The following is a 25,538-nucleotide window of genomic DNA, read 5'->3' as shown; positions in this document are numbered from 1 at the left end:
GCTTTCGGTATCGGCGGAGAAATTTAGTATCGGTGCATCTCTACATTTAATATCACTGTGGTTTGCCCTGTTTCTCTTCGTTTTTTGTGTTGTTCAGCCCTTTGGTCAGCTGTGCTCGCTGTTTTTAAATGTGCTTTATAAATACAACAAACTTTAAACTTGAACTTGATTAATATCACAGTTTGAGGAGTATCATGATGCAGAAGTGCATGTGTGTCAGACCTGATGACCATGTTGCAGTGAGCGCCATGTTCCCACCGGGATGGATTATAAGAATTTTACATTTTACAAAAAAAGCAAAAGAAAACAAGATACATTTAGAAAATACATACAAATCAATGAATGATAATATAAACAGAAACAACAATATATAAATGGCCATTAATGTTCGCTCTGTTGTTAATTTTAACCTCTAATATATTATAGTGCACTAAATGAGAGGGTTCTCTGTATAGTTTGCAGCATTATTTGGGAGAGATTTTTTTTTTCCTTAAGAAAAATCTAACTATCTGTATCAGCCGATATCATCCTGAATAATCGGCTTTCGGTATCGGTGGAGAAATTTCATATCGGTGCATCTCTACATTCAACATCACTGTGTTGTTTGAGGTGTCTCATGATGGAGAAGTGCATGTTTTATTTATTTTATTTATAAGTTTATTTTTGTAAGGACAGTACAAAAAAAACATGATTCCAGTGGAAAGCTGGAAAACATGTATTGCACATCGAGAGTATAGCATAAGCTAATTTGAGTCTCGGGTCCCTAGAAAGGCTTTTCTAAAAAAATAAAATAAAATAAAATAAAAACTACTAATCATAGAATAAAGCTAATACTGCATGTCATTTATACACATACAAATACAATCCTAAATGACCTGTACCTATTTTAAGGATGCTTCCAACCCTTGCATGAATAACTAATTAAAACAAACATAAATATGCAAGCGTCTTTTAAATATATGCGTCTAAATTTAAATGTGCATCTGACCTGATGACCATGTTGCAGTGAGCGCACATGGGTGTCCGTGTTCCCGCTGGGATGTGTTCGGCTCTCTGCACCAGCGAATCGTCCTGGTCACTGGGATGAGCTTGAGGTTTGGGTCGATCCGGTCCCTTCGCGGGGCCTTTGCTGACCCGTCCCGTCTGAGGCGCAGGTGCACCTGCTTTAGGAAGCCCTAATAATCAAAGAGAAAGAGATTTCAATCTGTGCGACCCCTCGCTGAACTTCACCCACAACAGCGCCTGTGTTACGCAAGACCAAAACGGGTAATGAGATCGGCCGGTTTTGTGCGCGGTCGTGTAGCGTGACCGAAGGTGATGGAAAGTTCTAGTTAAGATATATGAACTCTATCTCTTCTCGCCGGACCATCTGCGGACGGGACATCCACACCAAAAACAATGGATCGATTTACTCAGGACGGGAGAAAAAAGAAAAAAAAAAGAAAAAACATTCCCAGAACTGGAGGAGACACCTGGCAAAATAACCGGCCGTTTCAGGGAGTGGAAGGACAAGCCTTCCCTTCTCTGAGAGGTCAGAGGTCAGCGAGGCACAGAGCGGCTCATTCAGACGGTGCTGGAATCAAAGCCGCGGGTCACGAAGCATGTGCTCCCTTGATTTACGCGTAACGGAGGAAAAACGAGCCGACAGATCCGTGCGAATGAATCCGTGCTGAAGCTCACAGGCATCTGGAGGAAGAGTGCTGTGTTCATATAACTATCCTAATAATGATGCTTAAAGGTGCTGTATGTAGCTTTTTCACTCTTCTAAAGCATAAAAATACCATTTGTTTGCATATATTCAGGAAACGTGCTAAGTTCACATACTCGTTTCTCTGAAAAACACTTCTACAGCCAGTTATTCTACTCTGAAATGTGAAATGTTTGTTTTTGTTTTGGTCTGTGATAATGCACATTGCCAGTTTTCATTGTCCAGTGCGCTCGTTCCTGTTGTGCGTCTCAAACTGGCACTCCGTGTGAGCGTCGAGTCTGAGGAGCAGGAGGCGGGAGAAACCATGATCTCACATATTTTGAATTTGGACTGCAGTACCTATTTCGACCACCAGTCATTCTTACAGACTTCACCTTTAACTATGCAAACCGCACTATATTATACACACATATGTATGTATATATTTAAGAAAAATGTGTTATATATATATATAAAAACATGTGTGTATATGTATATGCATATATAACATGATACATCAAGCTCAAAAATATAAGCTGGAAAATATGTGATTGTCCAAAAGAACTTCAATCTGAATTGGATCTCTAGAAGATCAGTGAGAAGCCGCAGGTCAAAGGTCAGAGGTCAGCTGAATCATCATGGAAGAATGGCCACATCCTGAGACTGGAGTGAGAAAAGACGAGATAAGACGAGCTCTTCCTCTCAGCTGAGCTTCTGTCGGAGGACGAGGAAACGCTTCTGACGCTTCTATATATCCGTTCGTCAAACGTGTCTGTGGGAACGTGGTAGTGGCAGATTGTGAGGTCAACTACTGAGTGCTCTTTACAAAAACAGTTGTAAATGGGCTCCAATATTTAAAAAAATATATATAAATATGAATATAAATAACCAATACATATAATTATTCACACACACACATAATATATATATATATATATAAATATATATATATATATTTTTTTTTAATCAAAAATTTAAATAATCATTTATTAATGTTATAAATGTTTTATGATTTATTTAAAGATCATAACTGTTATAATTTTAAACTATACATTTGAAATATTTGTTTTTATATTTGGTCATTTATAATATACAAATATATATATATAGGGGAGAGCGGGGCACAACCTAACGCTTTTTGACTTTCTCAGTTTGTGTAAATCTACTTATGGTTCAGAGTATTTATTTTTTCCCACATTAATTTCCCACATGTCTAGTACAATTATGTGGTTTTGTTTTATTAATACAGTATATACTTTTTTCTTGACATACCCCGAAAGAATGGAAGTGAAATGTGACAACATGCCCCATAGGTGTGGTACATTGTAACATGTGTGGGGCACATTGTAACATAACATATGACAGCTTAAAATGTTATCTGATCTAATAAAAAATATATACAAAACAAACTAAAATATTTTCTAAATAAAATACAATTGAAAAACGTTTTCATATAAAATAATGCCAATTTTTAATAATTAAATATATTTTTTTTTTGAGTTTTCACTACGAACACATGAAAACACAGCTATACAACATAGTTCAAAACAAATAAATAATTAGTCATTTCTGAACATTGACTCTCAGTCTTTATTCACCTTTTTCTCACGGTTTCCCAATAAAATTAATAAAAGTATAGAATATAATAGCATATTTCTAATAGGGGCACATTGTAACGCAGTGTTACAACATGCCCCCGCCTGCACAACTGGGGTTTAAACCCTGCTAGTGTCTTCTGCTAGTTAGCGAAGCATTAAAGAACTATCTCAACTGTTAAATAACATCTTGGAGATTAAAATAATATCAGATTTGTCTTATTTTAATTAAACACAAAAAATAGAGATGAAAAATTAACTTAGGTAAGAAATTTACTTTTGCTATGGTTTAATAAATGTCTATGGATATCTTCCAAAAAAATAAATAATTTTGGCGGAATTTTTTTTCTATATAGTGTTGATATGGCAACTAGTAAATACACAAAGTTTCGTCATCCAAGCATGTGCGGAAGTATTTAAAACAAGCGTGTTACAACTACCCCGCGTTAGGTTGTGCCCCGCGCTCCCCTAATAATATATAATTTTTTTTATAAATTTGTATTTTATATAAACATATTAAAAACATTAAAATACAGCATTTAAAACATTTATAATGTTCATATTTTAAAATGCTGAAATGATCAATGATTAATATAAACATTTTATGATTTAAAATCATAATTGTTATAATTAAAAAACAGTATTTAAATATATATATATATATATATATATATATATATATATATATATATATATATATATATATATATATATATATATATATTATCCGTATATAATAAAAAGTTTACATTATTATTTACATTTTTATACATAATTACACATTAACTAAGAAAGAAAGAACTCCCAAACAATTGTTGTGAAGGTCTAATCCCATTCCCATCACTGTTGTTATTTTCTCTTCTCTTCTATTCTATATCTATTATTTTTTTCTTAACTGCGTTAGACTAAACTGGGAAGGGTCACAACAATGTATTGTTGTCCTATTGTTAGTTTGACTGCTTCTATTGCTCTCCTCATTTGTAAGTCGCTTTGGATAAAAGCGTCTGTTAAATGATTAAATGTAAATGTATAAACCCCAGCAGTTATTCTGAGTTTGAGCAGAAACATCAGAGAAATGAAGCCCATATGTTCTCCTCCTGCTCTCTGCGCTTGTACTCGCGAGTCCGTCTGGAATCAATCGTTGCGATGAGCTTTAATTGAAGAGATCCTCAGCTGATGAGTTCCTCTGCCACCCCGACCACTGACCCACAGATCCCGAGGAACATTATTAATCCTGATGCGCTCGCCGGCTCTGCAGGACATCCGGCGAATGCACTGCAAATAATGCTTTTCTTACTTAGTATTTTGGTCTTGTTTCCAGTCCAAATATCTACAAATTCTTAAATCAAGATGCATTTATTATAGTAAAATGCCATAAGATATTATGACTTGTTTTCTGGGGTAATAAATCAAAATGAAGCGAGTTTTTGTTTAAACAAGTCATAATATCTTATGGCATTTTACTATAATAAATGCATCTTGATTTAAGATTTTTTTAATATATATTTGGACTGGAAACAAGACCAAAATACAAAGTAAGAACATTTTTTTTTGCAGTGTGTGAAGGCGCTCCAGCAGGTTTCCTCGCAGGCCGTGTGACTATGATCATACATATATTACACAGAGATACCCGTGTTCCCCGTCAGCCGTGCCAGAAACTCCTGTCAGCACTTAAGAGCCCAGAGAGGGGCATGATGGGTAAACATGAGGCCTTCCTCTCCACATACCGACAATAAAGATCACCTGATTCCCAGAGTCAACATTTACCGTCCGACCCGCGAGTAAAACCAACACCACCTCTGGTTAGTCCGTACACGTGAAGAACACGTGACTGTGAACCTGTCGTAATCGTGAGGGTGTAACATCGTCAGGCTTTCTGAGTAAAACAGCTCTCTTTTGTCCAATCCATAAACTCAAAGCTTTAAGATCTAACAGTGCAGTCTGCCATCTACAGGACACATGAGGAGCTGATGCTTGTCTGTGTTTTATATAGTTCATTAAAACTAAAAATTATTACAAATAATTTTCAGTCATTGAAAAAAAGCTGATATAAAATAACTTAAAATTTGATTTATTACACTTAAACAAAAACTATAGATTTATATATATATATATATATATATATATATATATATATATATATATATATATATATATATATATATATAAATAAAAATACTAATACTCTATATATAGAGTTTCTAATAAAAATGTATAATGTAATATTTTTTCAAAAGTATAATATAATACTAACAGTTTTAGACTTAAATAATAGACTTATTAAACTTTTGAAATTATTTTATAAGCTTATTAGCCATTTATTTATAATAATTTCAAAAATAAACAAATAAAGCTATTAAAACCTAATATAAAAGACAAAAGCCCATAACATTTGTAACACAAACTAAAATATAAAAATATAATAATTCAAAATAATAAATACTATTAATAAAGACAACATAAATAATACAAAATTAACACAGCAATAGAGACAGATTTGACTGAAGGTTTCAGTTGAAATGCTTGAGATAATTTTTGAAGACAAATATAAATTGTGACTATGTAGGCTACTATAAAAATACAAAAACCAATTTAATTGTGTGGACTGCCTTTACCTTTTGCTTAATATCCGTCTTCCTTGAGAAGACATGAGGGCATGTAAACAGGTTTCGGCTGAACTGTCTCTTTAAGGAACATACACAGATAAACTCAATGCCTCCTGAAGGAGCGGATGCGTATTGAGATGTGCTGAAGCCTCACCTGTGGTGTTCGCAGACTGCCAGCTCTTGGCGGCGGGTGGAGGGACACCGTTGCCCTGTCGAGGAGCTCCAGCGGGACCTTTGCTCATAGTTTTGACTGAAGATGTGGCATGAGAGCTGGACTGAACCTCCTCTACGGCCTCGCTGGAGAGAAACACAGAACAAGCAGTTAAACATCCAACCCGTTACCATAAGAATCAGGATTCATCCTTCCCTCGCGTCCTGTAACACATCTTTCCCTCGCTCGCGTCCTGTAACGCATCCTTCCTTCCCTCGCGTCCTGTAACGCATCTTTCCCTCGCTCGCGTCCTGTAACGCATCCTTCCTTCCCTCGCGTCCTGTAACACATCTTTCCCTCGCTCGCGTCCTGTAACGCATCCTTCCTTCCCTCGCGTCCTGTAACACATCTTTCCCTCGCTCGCGTCCTGTAACGCATCTTTCCCTCGCTCGCGTCCTGTAACGCATCCTTCCCTCGCTCGCGTCCTGTAACGCATCTTTCCCTCGCTCGCGTCCTGTAACGCATCTTTCCCTCGCTCGCGTCCTGTAACGCATCTTTCCCTCGCTCGCGTCCTGTAACGCATCTTTCCCTCGCTCGCGTCCTGTAACGCATCTTTCCCTCGCTCGCGTCCTGTAACGCATCTTTCCCTCGCTCGCGTCCTGTAACGCATCTTTCCCTCGCTCGCGTCCTGTAACGCATCCTTCCCTCGCTCGCGTCCTGTAACGCATCTTTCCCTCGCTCGCGTCCTGTAACGCATCCTTCCCTCGCTCGCGTCCTGTAACGCATCTTTCCCTCGCTCGCGTCCTGTAACGCATCCTTCCCTCGCTCGCGTCCTGTAACGCATCTTTCCCTCGCTCGCGTCCTGTAACACATCTTTCCCTCGCTCGCGTCCTGTAACAGATCCTTCCCTCGCGTCCTGTAACGCATCCTTCCCTCGCTCGCGTCCTGTAACGCATCTTTCCCTCGCTCGCGTCCTGTAACGCATCTTTCCCTCGCTCGCGTCCTGTAACGCATCTTTCCCTCGCGTCCTGTAACACATCTTTCCCTCGCTCGCGTCCTGTAACACATCCTTCCCTCGCGTCCTGTAACACATCTTTCCCTCGCGTCCTGTAACACATCTTTCCCTCGCTCGCGTCCATTAACACATCTTTCCCTCGTGGGTCAAAATGAGCCGAAGCCCTAAAATTACACTTTTTTTTTGTACAGAAAGCTTATTTTTTCTTCTATTTTTTTATGCATTTTTTTGTGAGGGGGGGGGGGGGATTTTTTATTTACCTTTAAATTACTAGATTTAATCAATAAATAATAAATAAATAGTAATTTAAGCACATTCCTCACATCATTTCAACTTAAATTCAAAATAACTAACAATTTCATGCATAAACCTTTTAATTCATCTCAAAATATCTTACATTGGGTGTAATCGACCTCTTGTGAAAAAAAAAAAAGATATATATAACATGATATTTCATGACTCTAGATGGCCTTATATCTCTATATGGAGTAAATGAGCTGTTCTGTTGGGTCCTAAAGTCAATTTTTCGTCAGTATGCATTCAGATACACATGTAGACATAAAATATTTTTTTGGTAAAGTTTTAGCATTTTTTGGTTTTTCTATGTGTACTGAAGCATTCCTCGCATTCCATTCATTCCTGTTACTTTTTAAAACTTCTACCACAAAACTCCTCAAATCCATTAATATATAAAAAAAAATTTAAAAAAATTTATTTGTGTGTATTCCTGGTTCAAATGCGACAAAGGTCATGGGGTCTTGGACCCCTCTGGGGGTATATGTATTTAAAAAAAAAAGAATAAGGGTTAAAAGCCAGTTTACGGTCACGCACAAGCTGACTTTCATGCAAACGTGTGGTCAAACCGCAGGATCGAGGATGTTCAAACAGAGACCTGGATCAGTGATTCACTACCAAACACAACCTCACATCGACCTGACCCTGTGAGAGGCGACGGAGCGTGAATCTCCACACCCGTCCCGAGCCCTTCAGCGATGTTCTGGCTCCAAACATGAGCAGATTGATCAAACACAAGCGGCCCGTCGGCTCAGCGGTCCCAGATGGTTTGTTAATGAAGAAAACCAGTGCCAACAAAACAACGGCCGCTGCTGAAATGCCCTTGTTTCACTCTGACTTACAACCTGTCGACAACATGACCGGGTCACGTGTCACCCTAAAACAAGAATCAGTTATATATTGTGCCATTCAAAAGTTTGGGATCGGTAAGTTTTTTACTGTTTTTAAAAGAAGTCTCTTCTGCTCACTGTGGCTGCATTTATTTGATTAAAAATACAAAACAAACAGTAATATTGTAAAATATTATTACAATTTAAAGTAACTGTTTTCTATGTGAATATCTAGAAAAGTGTAATTTATTCCTGTGATCAAAGCTGAATTTCAGCATCATTACTCCAGTCTTCAGTGTCACATGATCCTTTAGAAATCACTCTAATATGATGATTTGATGCTCAAGAAACATTTGATTATTATCAGTGTTGAAAACAGTTGTGGACATTTTTTGATTCTTTGATAAATAAAGTTCAAAAGAACAGCATTTATCTGAAATATATATTTTTTGTAATATTTAAAAATATTTACTGTCACTTTTGATCCATTTAATGCCTCCTTGATAAATAAAACTATTAATTTCTTTTATTGACTCTTACCAACATTTTTCCTTGTGAACAAATAAGTAAACCCAAATGTTTTGTGCCTCATGTTCATGCTTTGTAAGAAAGAGTTTGATGAAAAATATAATGTACTGTTACATTAATTTCATGACAATTAAACATCACGCAAAATATTCTTATTGCTCTAAATTGCTCAAAAAAATTATTACATTGTAAAACATTTATACATCATGATAGCACTTATTGCACAGCCTTTAATATAATATATTTAATTTTATAACATAATATAAAAAAGCATTACAGAATTTTATATTGTATTACAGTATTTATTGAAAGTCTAATCAGACTCACCATTGAGAATAATAATAGTATAATAATTATTACAAAAATAAATTATGGTTTGAAGGGGAAATGTGTTTAATTGACATGAAAATGTAAAAAAATATCATTGTTCCCAAAATTAGTCATTATTTTATCATTGTATTTTTGTTCTCGCGTTTCACTCGTCTACAATCACACAAAATTATCAACTTGATATTGACATGTTTTTAGATGATACAGTATATTATGGTTTATCTCTAAATACCATCTGTTACTTTTCTGTAGTGTTGCATCCAGTGCAAACACACAATCCTGCATCACAATCACAGCAGCGAGTTCAGTTCAGCACACACACACACACACACACACACACACACACGTTGACCAGCTGGAAACACGCGTGAAACACCGACAGCAGGGGACCGTCGACTCACACACTCACTGCAAAATTAATTTCATCCACGAAGAGCCAACATACGGCCCAATTAAACCTCGAATCTTTATTGATCACCACATGGAGTCTATTTAACACGAGAACACATTCTGTTACTAGTCTATATTAGTCTAATAAATAAATGAATGCACACACACTCTCAGCTTATTAACAAAAAACATCCTATTAATGTTTTATAATGCTTCATATTTTTGTGGAAACTGATACAATTTATTATTCAGGATTCTTTGATGAATAGAAAGTTCAAAAGAACAGCATTTATTTGAAATAGAATATTTAGTAACATTATAAATGTCTTCACAGTCACTTTTGATCATTTTAATGTAGCTTTTCTGAATGAAAGCATTACTGTTGAAAAGTAAGATTTACAAAAAATCATAATAATGAACTAGTGTATGACGATTTACACAGATATGAAGCAGCAAAACTGTTTTCAACACTAGTAATAATCATAAATGTTTCTTGGCCATCAAATCATCATATTAGAGTGATTTGTGAAGGATCATGTGACACTGAAGACTGGAGTAATGATGCTGAAAATTCAGCTTTGATCACAGGAATAAATTACACTTTACTAGATATTCACATAGAAAACAGTTATTTTACATTGCAATAATATTTCACTGTTTTTACTGCATTTTTGATCAAAAGAGACACTTTAATACAGCACAAAGTGTTAAAACTTTCATCCCATGACTGGACTGAACTTTCCTATTAAGATGAACCGCAGTGCAGTGCTGCCCCCTAACGTCCACTACCAGAACTGCGCCAGTCTTTTACAGCCCGTGGCAAATGATGAAGGTGCATTAAAGTGAATAGAAGCATTAATATATAACCAGCCCTCAGGTTTACATAGTGCTTTGATTGAAACACATTTCATTTTCTCCAGTGTCCAGGGTGAGTCATATATTTTGAGGGTTCTTCGGCTCCTGAGGACAAATGTGACGATTACAAATGCATAGAGGAACTGCAGGAGAGAGAAATAAAGACGGAGGCATCCGTGGCCAGAAGGTGAAATCATATCTATTATTTATTACTCATAAAAAACACCAGAAATGTTCAGATGTTCTGTCATAGACGGGCTCTATAAAGGGTTTGTGGGATAAAGCGTTGAGCGTCTCGCATGTTCTGATCAGCCGCTGAGCTTCATTAGTGCAGTAATAGACTTACAATTACAGCTCTATCTACTTGAATATGGAGAGACAGAAAATGGCCAAGAGTGCGTTTTAATAACATCTTCCACATCTGCAATGAAATCTAACCAGTAAAAGCCAGAATTTCTCAGGATAAATCCAGATAATATCAGCAACACGAGACAAACTGTAGCAGATCAATATTTGACAACTTTTGCAATCAAAAACACAAGTCTCTTGTGCTGCATTTATTTGATCAAAAATACAGTAAAAATAGTAAAATATTATTAGAATGTAGAACAGCTGTTTTCTATGTGAATATCTAGAAAAGTGTAATTTATTCCTGTGATCAAAGCTGAATTTTCAGCATCATTACTCAGTCTTCAGTGTCACATGATCCTTCAGAAATCCCTCTAATATGATGATTTGATGATCACGAAACATTTATGATTATTATCAGTGTTTAAAACGGTTCATATTTGTGTGGAAACGGTGATGCATTTTATTTTTCAGGATTCTTTGATGAATAGACAGTTCAAAAGAACAGCATTTATTTGAAATAGAATCTTTTGCAACATTATAAATGTCTTTACTGTCACTTTTGATCAGTTTAATGTGTCCTTGATAAATACAATTAGTTTCTTAAAAAGAAATCAAAAAAAAAAATCGTATTGATCCCAAATGTTTGAAAAGTATAGTGTATATAAAGGCTTCCCGAAAACGTAGAATTGTTAATGGACTCTTTGGTTTCATCTTTCAAAACTCAACCATTAAACGCCGTTTCAACAGTCACAGTTCAAGAAGAGAAGAGAAGAAAAGAAAAGAAGAGACACAACAGATGCAGAAAGACGAAAGAAAAGCTTTATTGAGCGATGAAAGAGAGTCCAGACATACAGAGGAGAAACAGATGCAGAGACAGTGCAGAGGAAAACAGACGACAGGAACCTCCTTCCAAGACACTCTCACACATACAGTGAAGAGACACACGAGTCACATGACTGCTTCTCTGTGATTGACAGGCGTGGGGATATTTAGGATTTGGGATGGGAAGGTTTGAGCGGAGCATCAGACGGATCTACTACATGTTAAGCGCTCGGGCCGAGACCCCGTGATGCCAGTCTCTCAGCTTGTTGTACTGAGGCCGGAGCAGCTCTGGGTCCACTTTAATCACTCTGACGGTCCAATGACACACACACACACAGAGAGAGAGAGAGAGAGAGAGAGAGAGAGAGAGAGAGAGAGAGAGAGAGAGAGAGAGAGAGAGAGAGAGGAAATAAACTGGTTACACAGCTATAGTCAACAGTGCTCAGTTTCAGAGAGCAGGAGGACAGTGAGTGAGTGAAACCTCATAATACTGTGAACCAGAGAAACATGAAGCGCTTCAGACGAGCTTCAGTGAGAGAAACACTACAGTATTACATCAGTCATTAGATACATTTTCTAGTTTTGAAATTATGTCTGAGTAAATATTATGTAACAATTTTTGAATTAAATATATTTGTACTATTATATATATTTATATATATATATATATATATATATATATATATATATATATATATATATATATATATTAGGGCTGTCAATCGATAAAAAATTTTAATCACGATTAATCGCATGATTGTCATGAGTTAACTCACTTTAATCGCACTTTTTTTTTTTTTTTTTTTAAATGTACCTTAAATGAATACTTTTCAAGTTTGTAATACTCTAATCAACGTGGGCATGGATAAATATAGATGCTTTATGCAAATGTATGTTTATTATTGAAACCATAGTCAATATAGAGCATAAGGACGAGACATGTTTCAAAGGTCGTAGATGTTTTTCAAAGAACTTGTTCATGTCTATTAGACACATGTAGAAAGAACAAAAACATGCCAGGTTACCATTACTTCTCTTTCTTTGCACTGAGCAATTTACTAACACAAACATGTTTAGATTTGTGCATGACAGGGCAGCTCTTCTGAAAATGCTAAATGTACATTTATTATTTATTATTACATTAGTTTGTCTCTCTCTGTGCCCATTTTGATGAAGCTAAATTCTCAATAAAACTGTTTTCATTGGTATATTTTACAGTTTCTGTTGTCAAACAACGGAATGAATTTGAAATGGTGACTGAAACGCGACCCATTAAGACATAACCAGCTTTCCCTTCCAAGATGTTCAGTTAATCTGCACAACAATTCTGATAATCGAGCCGTCGTCTGGTGAAATCAAATTCACATAAGATAAAGACAATATCTGTGCTCTGATTTCGGCTATACTTGTAAAATTAGAGAAGCAACATAATATCTGTGCTTAACTGAATTAAAGCGCTGCTCCTCCGCGCGAGACGCAGGGAGAGAGAGAGAGCGCGAGCGAGCGAGAGAGAGCGAGAGGTGCGCGCGCGTGCTGAGAGAGCAGTACCGCCGGTACCGGTAGATTCTCAGAAACTAAATAAGGTTTGGGCACTTTGTTGAAGAAGAAGAAGAAAAAAAATAAAAAAATAAATTTCGCTAAAGGCGTCTGCAATGTCGCTAAGTTGGCAACACTGTGTATCTCCATTTCTCCAACTAGGGGTTGGGCCACGGGTCAAACAGAAAATATGCGCTGCGTTAATCACGCGTTAAAAAAATTAGTGCCGTTTATATGATTTTGCGTTAACGCATTATTAACGCGTTAACTTTGACAGCCCTAATATATATATATATATAAAAAATGTTTAAAGAATATAATACATAAATATAATATATAATAATCTAAAAATCATATTAAAATATTTATAAATGTAATACAAATATATATACACATATATAACATAATATAGTATTTTTATTTATAAATATTCAAAATACTAATAATATTGATAATACTATACAATTATAATATTTATATGCTTATAATATTTATACATTAAAAATATTACATAAATGTATATACACACACACTACCATAATACACATAATTGTATTTAATAATTTATATTTCATAAATATAGTTAATAATAATAATAATAATAATAATATTTTATATTTATAAATGTTGTTTTTAACACTACTACTACTAATTATAATAATAAAAATATAAAATATTTATTAAAATAATAATAATATTGACATATTTATAATAATATTTATACATACGATAAATAAAAGAGACACATATTGTCATATAATCCACAATGCATAATTTAAAAAATACATATAATTTATAAATATAATATGTAATTTTAGTAGACTATATTGCTGTCTCAAAAGGGATCGGTCTATGTAGACCGCAAGGAAGCTCAGATGAAACACATCACAAAAAACAGCCCTGATTACCCACAATCCCCTCTCACGACTAACGACTCCCCTTAAAGGAGAAGTTCACTTTTGAAAAAACTTTTGCTGATAATTTACTCACCCCCATGTCATCCAAGATGTCCATGTCTTTCTTTCTTCAGTCGAAAAGAAATTAAGGTTTTTGATGAAAACATTCCAGGATTTTTCCACATATTATGGATTCCATTGGGACCCAAACGGTTCAAGGTCCAAATGACAGTTTCATTGCCGCTTCAAAGGGCTTTAAACGATACCAGACGATGAATAAGGGTCTTATCTAGCGAAACGATCGGTCATTTCAAAAATAAAATAAAAAGTTGACGTTTTATAAGCACAAATGTTCGGCTTGCTCTGTTCTGTGATGCGCGTTCGTGACGTCACGTAATACGCAATTACGTTGAAAAGGTCAAGTTTGATGTGTTTACAAATGTGCGGAAGGAGGACCATATAAACATTTTCAAATGTATTTGTGTCAGTTTATCGTTTAAAATGCCCATTTCGTGTGCGCATCCTGAGTGTTTTAATATTAAAAAGCCAAAAAGAACATTTTCTTCAATTTTTCAAGCGTGACCTTTTCAACGTAATTGCGTATTACGTGACGTCACGAACGCGCATCACAGAACAGAGCAAGCCGAACATTTGTGCTTATAAAACGTCAACTTTTTATTTTATTTTTGAAATGACCGATCGTTTCGCTAGATAAGACCCTTATTCATCGTCTGGTATCGTTTAAAGCCCTTTGAAGCGGCAATGAAACTGTCATTTGGACCTTGAACCGTTTGGGTCCCAATGGAATCCATAATATGTGAAAAAATCCTGGAATGTTTTCATCAAAAACCTTAATTTCTTTTCGACTGAAGAAAGAAAGACATGGACATCTTGGATGACATGGGGGTGAGTAAATTATCAGCAAAAGTTTTTTTAAAAGTGAACTTCTCCTTTAACGGCAGTGTGATCAGAGAGAAGAGTGTGAAGGATCTGATCTGATGGAGAGACGCAGAACTTACTTCTTTCCAGGTCGGTTCTCCTGAGCTTGATCTAGAGGAGAGAAGCAGGAAAGACTTTGAATAATAATAATAATAATACGTTTTATTTATACAGCGCCTTTCAAGAACTTTACATAATATTGACGTTACAAATATAATCAGGATAACAACATGAACAGGCAGACGGTGATCATATTACGTACAAAAGAAAACAAAAGGCATGCATGGATCAGAAATGTAAAGTACACAACTAGTTAACACAGCATGAATGACATAAAAGTGTAGAGTTTTGCGGTCCCTACCGTTCTCTGTGCCGGTGATCTGTGCCAGGATCCTGAAGGAACGGGACTGAGACGTGCCGGTGCGCGGGTGCCAGTCCTCCGTGTCCTCCATCAGACGCTTCTTACTGGAGTCACTGGGCAGAGACATGTGGTTCAGCTCCGGCTCCAACACGGGCTTACGGGCCGTTCTGATACACACACACACACACACACACACACACACACACACGCTACATCACTAAATATTCAACACAACAACTGCTGGATATAAAACACTGGGATCAGTTTACCTGGGAGGAGTCTTTCTAAAGAAAAGACAGAAAATCAAGAGAATCAGAGGAAAGAGACAAAAAAAATAAAATCAAGAGAATCAGAGAAGAGAGACAGAAAATCACCCCATAATTCATATTAAGACTGTTTTTACTCACTTAAGAATACTCTGAGGTCCACTATGGAAATTAAAAGTCAAGAAAATATTATTAATATATTTTATATTTATTTATATATTGGTGATATTTATTATTGTTGTTATTATTATTTTTATTAGTGTGTGTGTGTGGGGGGGGGGGGGGGTCATCAAAAGTTAATTTAAATTCTGCATGCAAATGTAATTCATAATGTGTCCTATACAGAATATCTTGTAGTAAATAAAAAAGTCAATTCATAGTCAATATAAGTGCTGATATTCTACATATTAAAAAGGACTCTCTCTATATTTTTAAATAGAAAATTACTTGCAGTCTTTTAATAACCTGTGTTATTTTAGTATCATTGAGATATTATATGTTTTATTAATATTTTAGAATTTTCTTTTATTTATTTATATTGTATTTTTTTTAATATAATATTTTTATTTTTATACATCGGCTTTTAAAATGTATAGTAATTATGTTGTTTGTCTTTTTTATATCTATATATTTAAGCTAATTTAAGTACATCAAGTTAAAATAAATGAAAATGAGAAATGTTGGCAGCTAGCTGAAATAAATATATATTAATTTCAGTTAATATTTATTTTATTTCAAGTAACAAAAAGTTTTTTTTTTTATGACATTAGTTGTTAGTAATAAACAAAGTGGCAACAAATGGAATTGAAAAATATATTTTAAAAAAATTTAAAACCTTTTAAATGGAAAATTTCCTTTTTAAAACTTGCTAAATTAATTCCTAAAATACTTTAAAACCGATTATTATTATTTTATTAGACATTTTAAGTGAAGCCAAAATGCTGAGTGTGCCTTCAAAATGTTCAGCTTGAACTACTAACACTAGATGGCTCCACGGTCACAAGTGTTTTATCTAGCTGACCTGTGCTGGTCTTCCTGGTAAATCTCTCTCATCTGTAACAATGCATGTGGAGGTAAATGTCACCGCTGCTATTTATACGGCACACAAGAGAATTAATGCCACTGCCGTGAATAAACACACAGACACATGATGATTGACAGCAGCACATGATTAACACTAGCACACTATCCTGACCTCAAAACCCCTCTACAACTCAATAGAAAGTGGTAAAGCAACACTAGAGATAGAGAGAGTGATGATGAGTGTGTCGCTGGGTTAGAGATGGTGAAAGAACACAGACACACACAGATACCAGAACAATACTGCATCTAGTACACTAACTTTGTCATGGGCTCCTCCTATGTAGAGAGCGAGAGAGAGAGAAGAGAGAGAGAGACATCTGAAGTGTTTCTGTTTGAGAGGAAATGAATCACCATCAAACCTCATGCAGAAGCTCACACACACGCGGGCCGAGCAGAAGCTCAAACACACACATGCAGGCCGAACAGAAGCTCACACACACACACACACACACACACGCAGCCCAAAAGAAACACACACACACAGGCTGAACAGAAACTCTCACACACACACACGCAGGCCGAACAGAAACTCACACAAGTACACAAACGCAAGAGCACCAAGTTACGCTGAATTATTATTCAGGTCGCTAGATATAAACATGTTGACAGGATACTAAATCTAACGCTAGTGTATAATAAACATTTTTTTAAACAGAGAATATATTCATATATGTCTAGGATAAATCTCTTTATCAAAAGCATGTGCTAAAAAACAAAAACAAAAAAGTCAAATAAATATAAATATAAAACAAACAAATAAAACATTTTGAGTCATTAAGGATAAAAGATTCTGCTAAAATAAATAATTCTACATCTATTTTAAAGTAACGAAGGATATCAAAGTTGCTGGATATTGGCAGGACCTAGAACACTCTGTCCCCCCTCGGGCCCCCTCCCAATACAGTAAAACTGCACATTTTAGGAGTGGCCTTTTATTGTGGCCAGCCTAAGGCACACCTGTGCAATAATCATGCTGTCTAATCAGCATCTTGATACGCCACACCTGTGAGGTGGATGGATTAACTCGGCAAAGGAGAAGTGCTCACTAACACAGATTTGTGAACAATATTTGAGAGAAATAGGCCTTTTGTGTACATAGAAAAAGTCTTAGATCTTTGAGTTCAGCTCATGAAAAATGGGGGCAAAAACAATAGTGTTGCGTTTATAATTTTGTTCAGTGTATAATATGCAGTGTTAAAGCTATAGCGACCCTTACAGCGTTCATGTGCTTGAGTGAGTTTCAGGCATCACACACACACACACACCCTGGGCCGATCGCACCTCACGTCCTCAATCCAGCGCTCGTGTGTTTGGAACGAGATCCGTCAGTAACGGCACCGAACACAGACGAGCCCTCCGCCTCTATCAGTGGAGTTAATGACTTTAATTGGAGTCTAAACTCACTCCGGGTGCTGGATGTTAATTAGTGGAGTCAGTAAACGCAGCTGCTGATTGTTAGCTCAGGGCCATTAAATAATATTAACAGAAACTTTTGATTTTAATAATGTATTATGTTGAAATTAACATTAACGAAGATTGATAATAGAAGTATTTTTCATTGAACAAATGGAAAATATATATTTTTGAAAAATCTAGAAAACAATCAATAAAAAAAATGAATAAAAATAATAAAAATAACTAGTAATTAAATAATAAAAGTTCATTTAAAATAATGATCGTAATAAAAAAACAAAAAACTAATAATTAAATGTCAAATTAAGTTATTTTAAAATAAATGCAATCAAAAACCACTTAATCATATAAATATACAATAATTAATTGTAATAACTAATAATTAAATACATTGATCAATTAAAATTAGCAATTATTGATATAATTATTAAAATTAAAATGAAATCAAAATAAAACAAGTAATTCAACTATAAAAATTCACAAACATTCTAAATTTACAAAAATTATAAAATAACTTAAATTAATACAAATCAAAATAAAGCAATTAATTATAATTAAAAAAGAATAATAAACTAATACAAATAAATAGTAATTAAATTATAAAAAGTTTAATTAAAATAAATAATTTGTATTAAAAATAAAACACTAATAAAATCTATTAAAATAAAACAATAATAAAAAACTAATATAAAACAAATCAAAATCAAAACTGTTGTCAAAAATTTAAAGTAATAATTATTCAAATAAACAAAAAAACAAACAATATTTTATATAACTAATAAAAATAACTAATAATTAAATCATATAAAAGTTCAACCAAAAAATATGATTAAAATAAAATATAAAACATGAAAAACAATGTGACCATTAACCGACACCAGAGACCCATGAACGTGCAAAGGTGTTGTTCAATTATTACACTGATAACATAAAAACCCTTGATAATTAAGAGTTCAAGTAAATATTTTTGGCCAAAAGGGTTGGGCTGCTCTGATGGGATGATGGACTGATGTGAGAGGAAGCTCAGCACAGGTGCGTCCCAGCAGGACAACAGCGGCAAACACCAGATGTGTTTCCAGAGACCTCAGATATACATCAAGAGCTCCGATCGTCATATATGATGTGTGGAAACACCAGCTGGATGAGAAATAACAGCGACGCTCAACTTCAGATTCACAACATCACTGAGTGTGTGTGTGTGTGTGTGTGTGTGTGTGTGTGTGTGTGTGTGTGTGTGTGTGTGTGTGTGTGTATGAGTGAGTGAGTGAGTGAGTGAGTGAGTGAGTATGTATGTATGCATGTATGTGAGTGAGTGAGTGAGTGTTTACTGCAGGACGTGAGTTAAAGTGTTTGGAAACTACAGTAGCACAAGCTTTAATGTCTCACTGATGTTTCAAATCAATCAAATCCAATTCAGACGGAACATGATGCTCTTATGAGGCCGCTATGATTTAAAGGGACGGATCACCCAAAAAATGTAAAATCTGTTTTATCCTGCATGAACTCGACTTTTAATGCTGTTCCAAACTTATATGACTGACTTTCTTCAGTGGAACACAAAAGAAGATGTTAAGCTAAATTTTAAAGCTGCTCCTATACAACAAAAACAACCCAAAAATAAAATCCCATAAAATATCATAAAAGTAGTTCATAGTCTTAGTACAGTGTTTTTTTCATTATACTCATGTATTCTTGTTTAATGCCTGCAGTAATCATGAGTGAAACATCACGTCATTATTGTGTATCAAACACTGCCACCTTGAGGAATAAAGGTGAATTGCACTCATTCAGTCAAAATAACACTATTACATTCGTCGGGTCACTAGCGACCCAATACACTTTTTACAAAAACAGACATTCATATATATTCATACTGTATATATATATATATATATATATTTTTTTTTTTTATATAATACTAAGGAGGTTGATGTCTAACTTAAAAAAATGAATGTCGTCCTGGGTCAATAAAGACCCGAGGTATGCGTTTAAGGGTTAACACTATTTTGGGATAACGATCCCTTTAAGACAATCAGGACAAAGGAAGAGAGGATCTCTCTGGATAATCCATCAGCGTTCCTGGGATTTAGTCTGTCATGGCAAAAGGTCGACCTGATCTCCCCTTTTTCCTGTTGGCTTCACTATCACTGGGATCAGGAAGCTCATAATAATATATTATGAAGAACGTGTCCAAAACAAGGAATTAACCGCTGCTTTGCTCGTTCCTCTCCTCCTGTGGTCAGAATTTCAAGCAGAACGTTTTGTTCACCCGAGTCTCAGCATGTGGGACGCACAGTTTACGTGTTTACTAGGATCACTAAAACCACATGAGAGGGAACGCGCTCGGTCTCACACAGACTCATTACCGCTTTACGAGTTTTCTTTGATCTGCTGTTGACTTCCAGTCAAAACTAAAGTGAGTGAGTAAATAAAACTCATCTATGAAAACAAGACCACATATGGTGAAGACACATGAAAAATGTGCTTTTAAACTAAGACATTTATGAAGAAAAGGTAAAAAACAAAAACAAGGTTACACGCTAAAGTTGAATACTTCAATTTAAATAAATAAATACAAATTAATAATTAAATTCATAATAAATAATAAAATACATACAAATATTTTTTCAATTATTTAAATGATTAAATTAATAATAATTAAATAGTAATTATTAAATATAAAAATAGATAAAAATAAAAATAGATACCAACATAAAATATGTATAATTTTTTACAAAAAAAATAAAAAATAATAATAATAATTTTTGCAGTGTTTTTTGCAGCACATTCACAAGTATATCTAGCATTTCTCTTTAAATAATAATTCATACTAATAATTAAATATAAATAAAATATATAAAAATATAAAACAAATCTGAAATAGAAAAAATAAATTTAATAATAAATAAAATAAAATAAAATAAAATAAAATAAAATAAAATAAAATAAAATAAAATAAAATAAAATAAAATAAAATAAAATAAAATAAAATAAAATAAAATAAAATACTCATCTAGAAATGCCTGTTAAATAATAAAAGGAATAAGAGCAGATTGTGTACAGGTAAGGATGAGATTTATCAGCTCATCTAGTTTTCAGTACAGAGTCACTCGCTCAAACCATCACTTTTCTCCCAACTTGACGCCCAACTTTCCCATACGCTTCCCCACAGAGAGCGGTGTGTATATTGTCTAGTGTTCAAAACATCCCTTGGACTACAATTCCCATCAAATGCATTTCAACACCAAAAACAGCATTTGTGACAATTAAAAAATGATGTAACCATCCATAAAGCACTGTTTACACGAGCAAACTCAACAAACAGCAATTCTGTAAGCAACAGATTCATCTGTGTAGAACAGTAGTCTCACTTCAAAAGGGTTATTTAGACAAATAAGACACTGCGTAATTCCTTTTTAAAAGCTTTAACCAAACCACAAGTTTTATATTCCTTATTTTAAACCCAGCTGCATTAAACACATGTCTGCTTTCAACCAGGGATCTCTGGAGAAGATAAAATATATAGATTAATCATAAAGATGTGTAATAAGTAGATGAAAGCTGCTCTAGTTCGTTGCAACAGCTTTGCAGATTTGCGTGTTTTGTTATTGTATCTGAAGCTCGTGTAAAGGCTCCGCCCTCTTCTGAATGGGGGCGGAGCAGCAGCTCATTTGCATTTAAAGGGACACACACAGAAACGGCACGTTTTTGCTCACACCCAAAACGGGGCAAATTTGACAAGCTATAATAAATGATCTGGGGGGTATTTTTTGAGCTGAAATTTTACAGACACATTCTGGGGACACCATAGATTTATATTACATCTTGTGAAAAGGGGCATAATATGTCATCTTTAAAGAAAAGCGAGGAAGAGTAAACGAAGGAAACAGAAGTATGAAGAACTGGAAGTTGATTGGTCAAACATACCCGTTATGATGTTCCCCAGTGCCTTTACTCTCCATCAGGCCACGTCTTTGGCCCATGGCCACCTCGCACGCGTTCACATTGGAGTAGAGGTTGATGGGCGTGTTATAGACGGAGGGATGAGGGGCGACAGGGGCGGCGGGGGCCGGGGGGGGAGGAGCCAGAGGAGCTGTCACTCTCGCCGGGGAGGAGGAGCCAGAGGAGGAAGTGGAGGACGAGTTGGCAAAGGGGGAGCGGCCAGAGGCAGGTTTAGGGGTGGAGCTAGGTGAGTGGTAGGCGGAGCCAGAGGAGGAAATGGAGGACGAGTTGGCGAAGGGGGTGGGTTTAGGGGCGGAGCCACCGAGTGGGAAGGGTGGTTGAGGAGGAGGAGGCTGCTGGGAAGGAGCCGCTGGAGTAAATGCAGAAGATGCGGAGGGGATCGAGGCTTTGGGTGCGACGGGTGTCGGGGACGGGCTGATGGAGCGAACCGTACTAGCGGCCGCGCCGAAGGGCCGTGCAGTTTTATTGTACGCGCTGCTGCCCGGGGCGAGACTGGTGGCGGGTGCAGGCATTTGGGTGATGGGCACAGGCTTTATGATCTCCAATGGTTCCTCCTACAGGAAGTGATGAAACACATGCAACACATGCTCACGTCACAGCACACGCATGCAGGAGCCACGGCCCCTCGTTACAGCCTTAACGCACACTAAACTTAAATAAAAGTATGCACTCTAAAAAATGCTGGGTTGTTTTAACCCAACTTTGGGTCAAATATGGACAAACCCAGCCGTTGGGTTACATTTTTAACCCCAACGTTTGGGTTTTTCCATATTTGACCCAAAGTTGGGTTAAAATAACCCAGTATTTTTTGTGTGTGGTTGTAGATCTAATTTATTTGATGTAATCAAACCTTTTAAGTTGCAAGCATTATTTTCATGAGTTCTGTTGACATAATGTTGATCATTACATTAACTTAATATTGTGCATATTTTAATCCGATATTTCTGTTAATTGATTTTTTTTTCGATTTTTTTCTAGGTTTTACATGAACATTTTACAAATATTAGACAAATATCATCAAATGTAAATATTCCCCACGTAGCAAAAAAATATTTTTCCAAGTTGTAAATAAAACAAATATTACAAGAAAATACCATTTCAGTTTTCATACTTCAAAATGTCACGCTTAATTCATTGTGTGCCGTTTCTTTGTAATCATTTGTGAAATTTACTAGCAATTTATGAGAAAATTGTTTCAAATTAAATTCTACACCAGCTTTCTCAGCGCAGACTGTAATGAGGGGAAGCAGAAATACTCAGTTCTTCAGTGTCATGCAACAGATCAGGCATTTCAAACATGCTACACACGTCACACGCGTGTCCTAACCAGGCGTGATGCAAAGCTATAAATCTCACCCGTCGTCGTAACAAATGATTTGGATCAAGAGGTTTTATTGGCTACCTCATTTATAATCAGTCACAATGCACTAGGAGGCCCCGCCCACAGAGAAATCTAATTGGTCCAAACTCCTGCTTCACATCACCATACATTTAAATATGTTCTTAACTCTTGCTATTGATGAGCAATCTGTGTTTTCAGTGTTATACAGTAGGGGGCGCTATTACGCATCTTCTGAAAGAGTACAGAATCTCCTGATCAAAACACAGGAGAAGAAGCAGCAGAAACAAGCGATAGAAGCATTGCTGACGCACGTTAAATATCTCAATCATCAAACATTAAACAGCATATAAATTACCAAGTCCAAAACTACTAATGTTACTGAATGAAATGTTGAATCCATGAACGACTGAAGCTTTGAAGTGTTGGACTCGATCGACTCCATCTGTGTTTTGATCATCGATCTGAGTCTTTGACAAAAACTCAATGTATATTTTTTTGATGCAAGTTTATATTTTGACATCATGAATGGAGAATAACTTCTTGTCGCCATGATCACTACATGATGCATTATAACGGGGGGTAATTATTAGCACTTTATTGTACATTTAAACACACTTAGCCAGTCCTTGATACTGGAAATGCACCTAGTTAGGACACGCATTACATGTTTATATTATGATTATTTTGAAGGTACATACCTTTGGGGTCTCCCTTTTAGTGACACTGGAAGATCTGCAAAAGACAAAACAGATGTTTAACACTGATTGTAAAACACAAAGCAACACTGAATGAATTGAAGTCAGCATGTGAATATGTAAATAACGGGACACGTTTGACAGAGAGACTCTTGATATTGTTTGAATAAGGACTCTATTCTGGCCGGCATTCAGACAAACCTCGGCTCCCACTGTACGCTACATTACACGGGCCATAAATAAAGCCGAGAGCAAACTGTGGCATTCAATCCCAGCGTCCCCTGCCATACGAGGCCAGGCAGGAATAAATACACAAGCTGTCTTCACTGTGTAAAACAACTGCAGCAGAGTTCAGTCTCTGAAGAGCCGTAATGCTTTAGTAGTGACTTATGACATTTCCAGAGGAATCTTTAGGTGTTTTGGAAGCTCTCGTGACTAAAACAAGCATGTTTAGTTCCCTTATTATAACTAGGGTATTTACACCGGAAACGCTTGTACAGCGTCACAGCAGCGGCTCTAAAGTACATAACTGAGCATTTCTTTACACAGACAACTAGCCTATACATTTGTTTTTATAAGTTGGATATTTATAAACTTGATAGTCTTGAAAGATTGTTTTAACATGGGGTGTGTACGACATTTGCATGTAAATGGTAAACAACAAACACAACCAGGAAAACAGCTCCGATCATGTGGTTTCAGTCATACTTCGATATGTTGATGAGACTGCAAACAGATCTGATCTACAGATTAAAAAAATTAATTAAAAAACCCCTGCAAACTCGGGTTTGATTTACTAGTGCTAGAGCTTATATGTGACCCTGGACCACAAAACCAGTCATGAGTCGCACGGGTATATTTGTGGCAACAATACATTGTACGGGTCAAAATTATCGATTTCTCTTTTAGGCCAAAAATCACGAGGATATTAAGTAAAGATCATGTTCCATGAAGATATTTTGTAAATGTCCTACCGTAAATATATAAAACATGTATTTCTGTGAGTGAATGCGGCACAATCGGCAACATAAATGCACAACTTTAAAGGAGATTTTCTCAATGTTTCGATTTTTTTGTACCTTCAGATTCCAGATATTCAATAGTTGTATCTCTGCCAAATATTGTCCTATCCTAACACACCATACATAAATGGAAAGCTTATATATACACAGCTTTCATACATTATGTATACATCTCAACTAAATTGTGACAGGTTTTGTAATCCAGGGTCACATATAGGCTACCTTTCTGTGTATTACATAAACTAAAAGTAAGTTTATATATCTGGCAAGTTAACTTTAGTTGTTTTTTTTAAATACACCATACTTTCACCCAAACTAAATGTTTAAATGACTTTTCTGACATCCTCCAGTTCTTGTTAAAGCACACACTAGACATGCATATTCTGTGCACTTTGAGCACTTTTTGTGGGAAATCATATTTGGTTTCGTTTGTCCATCAAAAGTGTGCTTTCACTTTAATTGAGCGTGAGCAGCGCAGCAAAAATACGCTTGTGGTGTGAAATACGCTTGCGGTGTGAAACTGCTGTAATGCAAGGACAGGTAGGCAGACACCAATTGAGTGTGTGAC

At 35.7% G+C, this 25,538-nt stretch overlaps 1 protein-coding gene across 4 annotated transcripts in view; it reads right to left on the bottom strand.

Annotated features, from left to right (window-relative positions):
- Window positions 1-25,538, bottom strand: part of pdlim5b (PDZ and LIM domain 5b) — an 83,319-nt gene that overhangs the window by 12,833 nt on the left and 44,948 nt on the right. The window contains exons 4-11 of one of the 4 annotated variants that reach the window (XM_082158652.1): window positions 23,952-23,985; window positions 16,795-16,811; window positions 15,594-15,614; window positions 15,456-15,470; window positions 15,187-15,353; window positions 14,906-14,936; window positions 6,043-6,185; window positions 989-1,175 (exon numbers count right to left, since the gene is read on the bottom strand). In XM_082158652.1, coding sequence (XP_082014778.1) covers window positions 989-1,175; window positions 6,043-6,185; window positions 14,906-14,936; window positions 15,187-15,353; window positions 15,456-15,470; window positions 15,594-15,614; window positions 16,795-16,811; window positions 23,952-23,985 — 615 coding nt within the window. Of the gene's footprint in view, window positions 1-988; window positions 1,176-6,042; window positions 6,186-14,905; window positions 14,937-15,186; window positions 15,354-15,455; window positions 15,471-15,593; window positions 15,615-16,794; window positions 16,812-21,875; window positions 22,466-23,951; window positions 23,986-25,538 lie in introns of all 4 variants that reach the window. The other 3 variants (XM_082158653.1, XM_082158651.1, XM_082158654.1) reach the window with 3 other exon arrangements.

Source organism: Leuciscus leuciscus (assembly GCF_965113295.1).
Source record: "Leuciscus leuciscus genome assembly, chromosome: 24".
In the NCBI taxonomy this organism is placed as follows: Eukaryota; Metazoa; Chordata; class Actinopteri; order Cypriniformes; family Leuciscidae; genus Leuciscus; species Leuciscus leuciscus.
The sequence above is the reverse complement of the archived record's forward strand: the minus strand, read 5'-3'. Positions and strand labels throughout refer to the sequence as shown.